An 11,694-nucleotide genomic window follows, 5' to 3' on the forward strand; every position below is an offset into this window, starting at 1 on the left:
ACCTTACACATCCTAGTCAAGTGCTCTACCACTGCACTACATCCCCAGCCCTTTTTATTTTGAGACACCATCTCAGTAAGTTGCCAAGGCTGTCCTCAAACTTGTCATCCTCCTGCCTCAGCCTCCCTAGCAGCTGGGATTACAGGCTTGCTCCACCAAGCCAGGCATAGTTCCAGTTTTAGAAACTATTTTATTCAATTCTCCATATCAGGGAATATGCAGATTGAAGGGTTCCTGCAGTACCTCCCCACACTTTGTTCCCAGAGAGGGGAGGTTCTGGTTCCCAAGTGTTGGCTCAGCCCTTTTCCTTTGCAGCCCCAAAAGGCCAACCACAGGGCTGGGTGAGGGAGTCAGGATGGAGTACCCCCTGGAGACACGACCTGTGCCCACTGCACCTCTTCTGGCTTCTCCCCTGCTTAGTAGTCCTCAGGAGGGTCACTTGATTCTCCTTGTTCTGTTTGGCATCCATCCCTACATCCTCCATAAGCTCGGGGTGCCCCTTCCCCAAACAAAACAACACAACTGTCATTGAAACCAACAGCCTTGCCTTCCTTGCTCTGGGTAGACCTCAACACCTCCCCTGTAGGAAGCAGTGGAGAGGAGGTCGAGGACAGGAGGTGGTAGGAGGGGAGGAGTGGTATTCTCTTCCCCAGGACTTAGGGCAAGGCACTCCTCTTCTTGATGCCCTGCCTCCTGGCTTCTGCCACTGCCCTCTTTCAGAGAATTTGCTCCCTGTTTATCATGCTGCCTGCCTGCAAGGGCCATCTCTGCCCACTGGGGGCTGTCTGGCCACCCCCACTGGGAAAGCTGGCTAACCTACCTCAGCACACTAAGCAGCTCCCAGAGGGCAGGGAGAGCCTGTAACCGCAGCTGGCTCTGTTTTAAAAACACATTTCATAAAACATTTAAAAGTAATATCACGTTACACAAAGTCCGAAACTAGAGAATGAAAAAGATCGCCCTGAATCCCTAATACAAGGTCTGTTTTCATTTTGTTGCATTTCCATAGCCTAGTAGAGGCTCCCAAATCATTCAAATGTGGAATGAATTGTTAAAAGGCAACACCTATGGAGCATTTAACTATGTACCAGGAATTGTTCTAAGCATTTCAGGTTTATTGATCCATTTAATCTTTACAACATGAGGCATGTATTATGATTGTCATCATCTCCATTTATAAAGGAAGTAACTGAAGCCCAGTCAGGTTTTGTTAGTTGCCTAACGTAACACAGCATTAACTAAAGGAGCTGGGAATTGAACCTGGTGCCAGGATCTTACCAGCTCTAGTTTTAATTATTGTTTTTATTTTTTTAGATTATGGTTTTTACTTTTATTTATAACTTTATGTTATGTTATTTATTTATTTAAAAATATTTATTTTATAGTTGGACACAATACCTTTATTTCACTCAATTATTTTTTACGTGGTGCTGAGGATCGAACCCAAGGTCCCGCACATGTGAGACAAGCACTCTACCACTGAGCCACATCCCCAGCCTCTTTATTTATTTTTTATGTGGTGCTGAGGATCAAACTCAGTGCCTCACATGTGCTAGGCAAGTGCTCTACCACTGAGCCACAACCCCAGTCCTAATTTTGCTTATCTTGATCATCAATGTATATGCATGTGTAGAAAATCTTTTTATTATTTTTTATCTTTTCAAAAATAAAAAAATACAGAAAATAATATAAGGAACCTCATGAACTTATCACCTAGTTTCCATAATTATCACCTTATGATCTGTTTGTTTATTTCCCTGGTCCAGATTATTCTAGAGCCAATTCAGTTATTGTATCATTTCAACTACAAATAATTTACTATATATCTCTAAAAGATAAGGTAATTTTTTAAATTTAAAAACACCTTTCTGCAGGACCATATCATGCCCTAAAATGTATAATTTATCATCAAATACCTAGTCAGCATTCAAATTCCCTTGATATTTAAATAAAATCTTTTTTTTTAAAGTTTTTTTTTTGTTTGTTTGAACCAGGATCCAAATAAGGCTTTTGGTTTATATAACGTTTAATTTATTTTAATCTATAAGTCCCCCCTTTAAACTTCCTATCTTATTTAAGAGAGTTTCCCTTTGCTGATTACATCCCTGGGAAATGTTTATGATATTATGTATCCTTATTATTATTTTTTTTTGGGGGGGGAGTACCGGGGATTGAACTCAGGGGCACTCAACCACTGAGCCACATCCCCAGCCCTATTTTGTATTTTATTTAGAGACCGGGTCTCACTGAGTTGCTTAGTGTCTTGCTTTTGCTGATGCTGGCTTTGAATTCGCCATCCTCCTTCCTCAGCCTCCCCAGCTGATAGAATTACAGATGTTTGCCACAGTGCCTGACCCTTATCTTTTCATATAACCTAGCAAACAATTTTTCATACTGCCAGAGTTTTCACAATCATGTACTAAATGGCTTCATATCCATATAGTTGGATATACCATGACTTTTTTTTTTTTTTTTTTTTTTGCAGTGCTGGGGATCAAACCCACAGCTTGCACTTCCAGGCGAGCACTCTACCATTTAGGTACATCCCCAGCCTGACCATAACCTTTTCCTGGGTACTTAGGCTGCTTCCAGTCTCCCACTACTATAAATATTTCTGGAATGGACATCTTCACACATTGCATCTTTTCCTGTACATGCAATGGCTTCCTTAGAATGTGCTACCAGAAGTGTGAACAATTTTTTCTTTCCAAGGCATGAACAATTTTTCAGCTTCTTGGCACAGAGTGCCAATTGTTTGTCCAAGGGTTTGTGTGTTCCCTGGCACCATATAATAGTGCTGTCACTCATTCTTGAATGATGCTCAGGATATTTGGTGAAGACACAGTAATTATAAGGGCAAAGAGTTACAGGAGAAAGATGATGACAGGACTCTGGCTAAATAAAGCATAAAGTGATCCACAATATACCACAAAACCAGAGTGAGTCAGAATTCTGTTCATTCCCATTGTGAAAAAAAAAACCCTTGATAACAGGAGTTATTAATAGGCTATGACATGTGCAGTGATCTTTCCGTTGACTCTGTATTAGTCAGAGCCTTGTTGGAGATGGGGACTCTGTATGGTCATTGAACTTCACAGAGATATGAGGAAACTAGCAAAGATCCACGGTTGGATGGACTTGATGGAGGATGGAAGAAATCCAGAAAAAAGTCAGAAAAGTCAAGCAGGCTCACTTTGGACAGAACAGAGATATTGTTGTTGCCTCAAGGGCAGGCAAGTTTCTGTGAGGACAACTGTCTATAGCGGGATGAATATTAAGGAAAGGGCCTCCACCAACCAGGAGGCACTTCCGGGGATACAAGACAGCTTTTCACCATCTGGGCTGATTATTTAGATCCTGGGATGAGTACTCTTGGGCCATTGACCCTGGAAATATTTGAGGAGCTGCCAGTTCTGCAGCTTGATGCCAGCTTAGGTGCCTCTGGGGGTCCCACTCCAGCTTTGTTACAATTGCTTCCTAGCAGCAGCCCCCTGAGAAGGTGTTGGTGATCTGAAGAAAGTGCTCCCCAGCTTTCCTGGGCCAGCCCTCTTCTTGTCCCCACACATTCAGTTCAGGGTGCATGTCTAGTCAGCCAGGTTGGCATGCCATGACATCGTCTGATCCTGCTCTTCCAGCCCTGCTGAGCCGTGTGGACTTAGAGAGGAGCTGGGTGGGGGAGTGGAAATTACCCAGACAAGGCCTTCTTGTTGCATGGAGAGTGGGAGTGACCCAGGAGACCTTAAGAACCTTTTAGTTCAACTTCCTACAATATGATAGGTGTTTTACATACATTCTTTTGAATTCACACAACAACCTTGGAGGTAGGGTTTCATGAATGTGGAAGTGGAGGTGAAGACAAATAAAGTAATTGCCCAGGATCACACTGCCGATAAAGGAATGCCTACACTATGTCTACCTGGCTGTAAAGTCTGAGCCTTTGCCTTGAGAGCATGCAGACATGAAAATTGCAGACCACAGCTTCCCACCCAAAGCCACACAGGCTGACCCGAGACAGTAACTCAGGCTCCTAACTATTCATCAAAGAATCTTTCTATGACACGTGGTTTATTCTGATGCCTGAAGTGACCCAGGATGCAGCAGGGCTCAGGCCAGCCTGGATCAAATGTCACTTGTCAAGTAGGCAGGGTTTGGACAGGCTCTGCTCTCTGCCCTACAAACCCTTAACCCAGGCAACAAATACGGCAGGGCAAAGGGCCGGGCTACTCAGTTTCTGGAGGGGCCCTTCTGGGGCCGGAGCACAAGGAGTGAGGTGTAGTGGTAAAACCGCTGCACATGGGTCAGTCTCTCCCAACGGAGTTCTACTGCAAGTTACTTAAAGCTCTGGGTTTTCTCGTTAGAAAAACTGGGGTAGGGAGCAGGACGTGACGGCGTACTACTGCAATCCCAGTTAGAGCCTGAGGCTGGAGGACCGAAAGTTCGAGACCAGCCTGGGCAACTTGGGGAGCCTCTGTCTCAAATAAATAAATAAAAATAATAAGGTCTGGGGGTGTAGCTCAGTGGTAGAGCGCCCCTGAATTAAATTTCCAGTATTGTAAAAACAAAACAAAGCAAAATAAAAACGAGACAAGAGTAAATCACGCTTGAAGGGCGCAGGCGCAAAAGGTGGGGTCTTTACGCGTCGAAGTAACACCATCTGATTTCACTCTAGCGTCGCCGCAAAACGTTCGGCGGTGCGGCCCTAGAGTGGCTGGAGCGGGAACGGGAACGGGAGCCGGAGCAAAACTACGAATCCCAGGAGGCACCGGAGGCCGGCGCGCGGCGGTGACGTCGAGGGGGCCGGCGCGAGGCGCTGATTCGGCCGGAGCTGCCAGCGGGGTGCTGCCGCCGCTGTTTGTTACAGCTGCTGAAGCAGCTGCGGCCCCTGTTCCCGGGCACCCCTCCCGGGCCCTCGACCTCCCGCTCCGCACGGTGAGTTCGGACCGGTAGCTTCGGGTGGCGGAATCCGAAGGCCTGGGGCTAGAGGAGGGGCGACAGAGAAGTTGGGGGCTGTTGGAGGGGCGCCGCGGACTGGAGATCGGGGTAGGGTGGTTGGGGGTGGAGGGGGCTGCATCACACGAGGAGGTGCCGGAGGAGGAAAGTAGGAGTAGGAGGCCGGGGGGTAGGTCTTCGGGGAGGAGTGTTTCGGCTGGGGTGGGGGGCGGGGAGAGGCTGGACTTCGGGGATAAAGGTTTTGGCTTGGTGAACGCATGCAGATGGGGGGTGGGGCCCCGGACCCTGCTAGGCTCCGAGTGTCAGGTCCCTAGCTGGAAGGCAAAGCGGGAGGCCCTCGTGCCAGAAGTCCCACTCCGAAAACCCCAACAATAGTGAGGACTCCGCCTCCTCGCTCCTCCCTGCCCCCGGGTTGGAGAGGGTTCCCTTTCTTTCCACTCCCACCAACCCCTCGAGTCTGGGAGGCTGGACCAGAGCGAGAGGTGAGCCACTTTGGTCCTGCAAGTTGTGGGTGGGTGGAGTGGTAGTGTCATGTGGTGTGCTGCCACGGACTTTCCTTTGGGGTCCTCAGGGTACAGGCCTGGATGTTTGGGCTCATCATCCACAAGGCAGGAGGCTTGCTGTTTAAAGGGTTGCTTTTACCTGGGGGAGGAAATGGGAAACACTTACCTAGTGGCTGCCCTGGGGCGCACTCTGGCCTTGACGTGAGTGTCTGACAGACTGGTTGGGCCGGGATGTTCCTGTGTGGAGCCAAGGGGGAGGGGAGAAGAACTACCAGCAAAAAAGTGGTTAACAGAACAGAGTTGCTGCAGGCTCTAGTTTGAGGCAGGTTATGAAACCACATCAGGGGCTGGTGATGGCAGCCACCTGCCAGCTATGGCAGCAAAACTTTAGAGCCTCAGCTGCTGGGGACCTGTCTGCCTTTGTCAACCTCTTCTCCCTATTTTTCCACTTCTGGGAGAAGGATCAGTTGATTACTAATGGAGGTGACATATACCCGCAGACACCAAAGTCCCAAGAGTGCGTTCTGGCTGCCAGATTTTTTCTTAGTTTATGAATTGCTAATGTCTATTTTTTGGGGGAAGGGGGGTGGTGGTCTAATAGGGTTTCCTGCTCTCAGGGCACCTAGTGTTCAGGCTTAAGAAAGAAGCTTCCCAAGGTGTTATCTAGGACCTAGATCAAGGTTCCTCCTAGACTCTTTGGGCTTTGTTGGATGCACTGTTAGACAGAAGAGGGAGTAGAGTCTTATGATTTGGGATCCAGCAAGGCTTTTCTCACTTCTGGACAAAATGCTAGGGAGGGCTAGAAGTCTTTCTGTACCTACAGCCCTGGAGGTCTGACTTATGAAGGAAGGGCCATCAGTTTCTGGAGAGCTTTTTCCCACTCCATAGTGGTAAGTCCTTCAGAGGCCTCACTTCTTAGACAGACACAGCCCCTGTCCCAGGTGGAGGCTTTTGCGTAGTAGGTATCCCAAGGGCTATGTTAGGGTAACTGAAGTCCCAAGGCTCTGGGAAGGTAAACAACGGATTTTCTAGTTCCTTGGGTTTCTGTTAGGCTCAATTATCCAGCTTAATGGGCTGGGCCAATGGGCCCCAGGAGCATCACTTCCACCAGCGTGTACCCAGCGTTTACCCTGAAGTAAACCCTATCAGGCCTGTACCCTGAAATAAACCCTATCATACCACCACCCCCTTCCCCCAAAAAATAGACATTAGCAATTCATAAACTAAGAAAAAATCTGGCAGCCAGAACGCACTCTTGGGACTTTGGTGTCTGCGGGTACGTGTCATTTCCATTAGTAATCAACTGATCCTTCTCCCAGAAGTGGAGAAATAGGGAGAAGAGGTTGACAATGTTTACTTGTTGGGAAACTGTGTTTGTAAGCTTTGAAAGCTTTGAGTTTTAAGAAGAGGAAACTTGCTCTCATTGTTCTGTAAGTAAGGAACTAACCCATGAGGATATTGGGTCTTGTGCAGGCTTGGCTAGGATCCTGCCAGGAGATGTAGTTTCTGAGTTTGAGGGGATTGGCCCAATGGGGTGATAGAGGTGGTCTTCTGGGCACTTCTAGAATATCTCCGTCTGGGACTCCTTTTTGTATTACCAGGAAATTTGGGGCTGCTACCATGATGATGACTTTGGGGTCTTTAGCAGGCAAGACCCTACTTTAGATAAGGAGGTGAGCAGTACACAGGTGACTTCTGTTCCCACCTTCTGCTAGTCATAGGACCCTCAGGGGTCTGGGGACAACCAGGCTCTGGACAAGCGGCAGATCTTCCCCCTCCTGCCTTCTTTTCTCCCCTCTGCCCACTCTAGATAGGGATCACTATTTCCTGGGCATCAAGGGCAGCCTTCTGGTTCCTCCTGTTGCAGGGCTTCTAACACTGGGACTGGGCAGGGGAAAGGACAGTGTTAATACATGGAAACAGGTGCTGAGAATGGAAGTTGAGGTGAGGATGGCTGGGGCAGGGAAGGAAAAAGGCAGGAGGGAAGTCGCTGGTACAATTTTGTGTCCTTGGGAGGTTGGCTTCCAGCTGCCTGTGGGAACTATAGATGTTGGCCATGCTCTGTATCCTTCCTTCCCTCCCCTCTCTTTCTCCTCTGTTAGTCTTCCTGGGCCAAAGTTTGGATCTAGGATCGAAGAATTAGGGTGGATAGGAACAGTGACCCCAAAGTACTTCATCCACTACTGCTTGTGCCCACAGGGCTTGCCTTCTTTTACTCCTGTAGGAAGGGCTTAGAATAGGAGAGGTCTACTGAGGTCCTCAGTGAGACAGAACCAGCAGGAATCATGCTGAGGGAGAATTTTGGTGGGGTAAAGGGCCCTGGAGATTTGACACCAGAATGGCTGGCATCCCAAGGGTTAGCCTGAGTGTCTGCCAAATGGATAAAATGTCTGGGTGTATAGTTTTGTGTCACCAAAAAGGAGCCTTCCAGATCTGAGCAAATGTTGTCTCTTAATGCTATTTTCTCCTCCCACCCTCTTTCTCCTTCAGTCCTCCTGGGTAAACTTTGGGGAGATCTATGATTGGAAAATTAGGGGTGGGTGGGAATAGTGACCTCAAAGTACTTCACCCACAGGCCTCACCTTCTTTTACTCCTGTGGAAAGGACTTAGGGTAGGAGAGGTCTCCTCAGGCCCTCAGTTGAGACAGAGCCAGCAGGAATTACACTGAGGGAGAATTCTAGGGGGCAGGCCTCTTCTCTCCCCCTAGTAGGAAGGGGACCCTCATGGAAGTGTAATAGCAGGGGATGGGCATTGATTTCTCTGCTCTGGACCTGAATATCTTTTGATTATCTGTCCCCAGGCACTTATAGGGCACTGTCTTGATGGGATGATGCATAGTACAGCCCAGTTTTACTCCCACCCCAGCAGCAGGAAATGACTAGAGCCAAGTGCTCATAAACTTTTTTCCAGCCTCCATTCTTGTGAACCAAAGCAGTGAGACTATATGGAGTTCTCAGGGAAGGAAGATCCAGAGGGTGTGAGGGGGCAGAGGAAGTGGTGTGGCGTGTCTCACCTGTGCTGCTTGTTTGCAGAGCAGCAGCGGAGAGGGGTGTCAGGATGAATGTGGGCACAGCACACAGCGAAGTGAACCCCAATACGCGGGTGATGAACAGCCGTGGCATCTGGCTCTCCTACGTGCTCGCCATTGGGCTTCTTCATGTCGTGCTGCTGAGCATCCCCTTCGTGAGTGTCCCTGTCGTCTGGACCCTCACCAACCTCATCCACAACATGGTGAGAACCTGCATCTGACCATATGTGCTGCTCTTTGATGGGGCTGAGGAATAGAAGGAATCTGCCAAACGTGGGCCGGGTAGCAGGGTGATGACCTGACAACAGCTGTTGCCAGCGCCCAGGCCTACCTCTTACCTTTCCATCCCACTCCTCCTCCTGGGTTTCAGCTCTGTACACACCTATAAGAAGAATCAAATCTGCAGAGTTGTCTACATCTCCTGGATGGGGTGGCTTGTGGATTTGGAAGATGGCTACTGAGAACTGAACCAAGGGCTTTGAAGTATCCCCAGCACCCAGGAATCCTAGTGCCTAGCCTGGAGCAGAAAGGCTCCTTCCCCAAGTTAGGATCTCATGCTACCCCTCACTCCGGTCCTCCTTTGCCCCTTAGCAGTCATTGCCTCTTACTCCTTTGGTGGACAGGCAGGGGTTCAGTCCCCCTCAGCTTGCCCCTCCTTTCTGGCTCGTGGAGGCTCCACCTGGGCCGGAAGGTAGCATCTCTATGCCTTTTCTTCAGCTAACTTCTTTTCCTTTCAGTCTCTTCATTCCAGGCCTGCCCTCTCCCCCTGGAGTCCTCTTGTTCTGCCAGTCTCCCAGCTGCTCCATCTTGGCCTCCAGCCCATATCCCCCTGCCCAACAGGGGGAGGCTGCAGATCACCTGGAACTACTTCTGTGACTGGGTGGAGGAGCTAAGCTGGGGGCCCTTTGGCCTTTTGTATCCTCTAACGAAGGCACCCCTCTCCAGGGCATGTACATCTTCCTGCACACAGTGAAAGGGACACCCTTCGAGACCCCAGACCAGGGCAAAGCGAGGTTGCTGACCCACTGGGAGCAGATGGACTACGGGGTCCAGTTCACGGCTTCTCGGAAGTTCTTGACCATCACGCCCATTGTGCTGTGAGTGCCTTCACTAGTGAGGACACCAGCAGGCAGGACAAGGCCTGGGGAAGCCTGGGGCCAGCCAGACCTAAATCCCTCCCTAACTCTGGCCCTTGATGTAGGAATAAACAGAAGGGAAGGCGAAAGATCCCTGGGTCTTACACTGCACTCAGGCCTGGGCCTCCCTGGCCCTCTTTTCTCAGTTGGAAAGACATTGGCCCACAGGCCTGGGTGCAGGAGGGGGCTGAGTTGACAGGGGCTGCGGTAGCCCGGGAGATCTTGCCATTCCACTTCTGGTGTGGAGACACCTCCTATATCCTTAGTGGTCAGAATTCTGAGGGAGGAGGTGACCTCCATTCTTTCATCTCTCTCCCTAACCTTTCCCTCTAGGTACTTCCTAACCAGCTTCTACACCAAGTACGACCAGATCCATTTCATCCTCAACACTGTGTCTCTGATGAGCGTTCTCATCCCTAAGCTGCCCCAGCTCCATGGAGTCCGCATTTTTGGCATCAATAAGTACTGAGGGTGCAGCCCCTTCCCCAGCCTGGGGTGGCAGGGGAGGGGTGGAAGGCGTTTGCTGTGATGCTGAAGACAAGGAGCCTCTGGACACTGCCGGAGATGGGGATCATGCCTCTGGGCCTAGTTCCCCCTTGCTTCCCCAGTAGCCGACTTGGAGTAGCTTGTAGTGGGTTGGGGTGGGCCCCTGGGCTCTAACCCATTCTGATTTTTTGATTCTTTCCTTTTGCCTTTTGAAAAGACTCCATGGGGTGGTCATGGAAGGGCTGGGCTCCCGGGCTGAACATGGACCTAGATCTCCGGGGTTGGGACAGGAGGCAAGGGAGAAATCCCTGCTTGCTTGTTTACCCTCAGGCAGCCAAAGCACTTTAACCCCTGTGAGGGAGCAGAGGAAGGTACGGCTTCTGAATTGTTTCGTTTTGGTTCTTCAGGCTATAGGACGACAGTGTATTTTTGTATCTATGGAAGCGAGTGACAGTACCTCACTCCTCTGGGTAGAGAGCTGTCTGATCCTAGTCCCAGGCTTTTGGTGGCTCCCCCGCACCCTACTCTGGGTGCTGGATGGGAGCGGGGAGGGTGAGGGGAGGTGGTGGTGGGGCATACATGGCCTGGTTCCGGAGGCAAAGGGCTAGGGCTTTGCCATCTGGTCCCAGTGGAGGTTGGGGAGAGGGCATTGGTGGGTAAGTGTGGGGTAGTGATCCGAGTCTTAGAAGAATGGGCCTCAGCAGTAGTGGAGGTGTGTTGTAAAAGGGGAGTGGGCAGAAACTAGTCCCACCTCCTCCTCACCCACAGAATGGTCTTGGGGAGAGGTTAGGAAAGTGGCTGTGGGTTTGAAACTCCTGGACTGGCGTGAGGGGCAGACTTGGGTGGAAGAGGCTATGTCATTGTGAGCACAGGTACAGTTTGACACTGTCCTCTGGGTGTGAGGAAGCTGCAACAGAAACAGTGGACAGTGGGGCCCTTCCATAGTCCCTCACCTTGTGACCTCCCTGTTCAGACTGGTGCCATGCAGGGCCTTTTGAGGGACAGGTACACGTGGGGCTCTGAAACCACCTCCACTTGGTGGTGGGCTGAAGGGTCAGGCAGGGTGGTGGCTGCAGCCGCTGTCTCAATCCAAGGAGGGAGACAGGTGGGGCTGGCTAGAGAGGAGGCGCCTTCTCCCCTCCCCAGTCCTACTGGGAGCATGTTACATTGAAAAGGTGTGAGTGCCTGAGCCCTCTGCTGGGGGGCCTGAGGGAGGAGGAGAGTTCACTCATCCTGTTTTCTGCCTCTTATCCCATCCCCACCCCACGTATCACAGGGAACTTTCACCTTAAATCTTTCTAAGCAAAGTGTGAATAGGATTTTTACTCCCTTTGTACAGTATTCTGAGAAACGCAAATAAAGGGCAATATGTTCCTGTTTCCTCTGTGTCTGGCCTCTGTTTCCTGGAGGGCCCTGGGGGGGGGGGGCAGCAGCTCCTGCTGACACAGTGGTGGGGACTCTGGGACTGCTGGTTTTTCTTAGGCCCCATTAGGCCATGCACCTCTGACTTCATAGGCAGGGGCCCTTCAGTGACCAGGGAGAAGGTCAGTCCAGGCATGGTTTTACAACTGGAGTGGTGGGGGTGAGAGG

The 11,694-nt window shown here is 50.2% G+C and overlaps 1 protein-coding gene across 2 annotated transcripts; it reads left to right on the top strand.

Moving 5' to 3' along the window:
* Nucleotides 1-4,793: 4,793 nt before the first annotated feature.
* Nucleotides 4,794-11,484, top strand: Ormdl3 (ORMDL sphingolipid biosynthesis regulator 3). Of its 2 annotated transcripts, none has more exons than XM_015506671.2 (4): nucleotides 4,794-4,929; nucleotides 8,492-8,685; nucleotides 9,428-9,579; nucleotides 9,952-11,484. In XM_015506671.2, the coding sequence occupies exons 2-4, from the start codon at nucleotides 8,512-8,514 to the stop codon at nucleotides 10,085-10,087; spliced, it is 462 nt and encodes a 153-aa protein (XP_015362157.1). In that variant the 5' UTR covers nucleotides 4,794-4,929; nucleotides 8,492-8,511; the 3' UTR covers nucleotides 10,088-11,484. The 2 variants fall into 2 exon arrangements, with proteins under 2 accessions (XP_015362157.1, XP_015362158.1); XM_015506672.2 differs by having other exon boundaries at nucleotides 4,797-4,929; nucleotides 8,487-8,685.
* Nucleotides 11,485-11,694: the final 210 nt, after the last annotated feature.

Source organism: Marmota marmota, unplaced genomic scaffold (assembly GCF_001458135.2).
Source record: "Marmota marmota marmota unplaced genomic scaffold, marMar, whole genome shotgun sequence".
Classification (NCBI taxonomy): domain Eukaryota; kingdom Metazoa; phylum Chordata; class Mammalia; order Rodentia; family Sciuridae; genus Marmota; species Marmota marmota.

What these genes read in the sequence shown, in the direction of transcription:
- Ormdl3 (XM_015506671.2), top strand. Translation starts at nt 8,512, where the DNA reads ATGAATGTGGGCACAGCACACAGCGAAGTGAACCCCAATACGCGGGTG. An exon ending in CCAACCTCATCCACAACATG is followed by an intron (nt 8,686 to 9,427) that starts GTGAGAACCTGC and finishes ACCCCTCTCCAG; the next exon opens with GGCATGTACATCTTCCTGCA. An exon ending in ACCATCACGCCCATTGTGCT is followed by an intron (nt 9,580 to 9,951) that starts GTGAGTGCCTTC and finishes CTTTCCCTCTAG; the next exon opens with GTACTTCCTAACCAGCTTCT.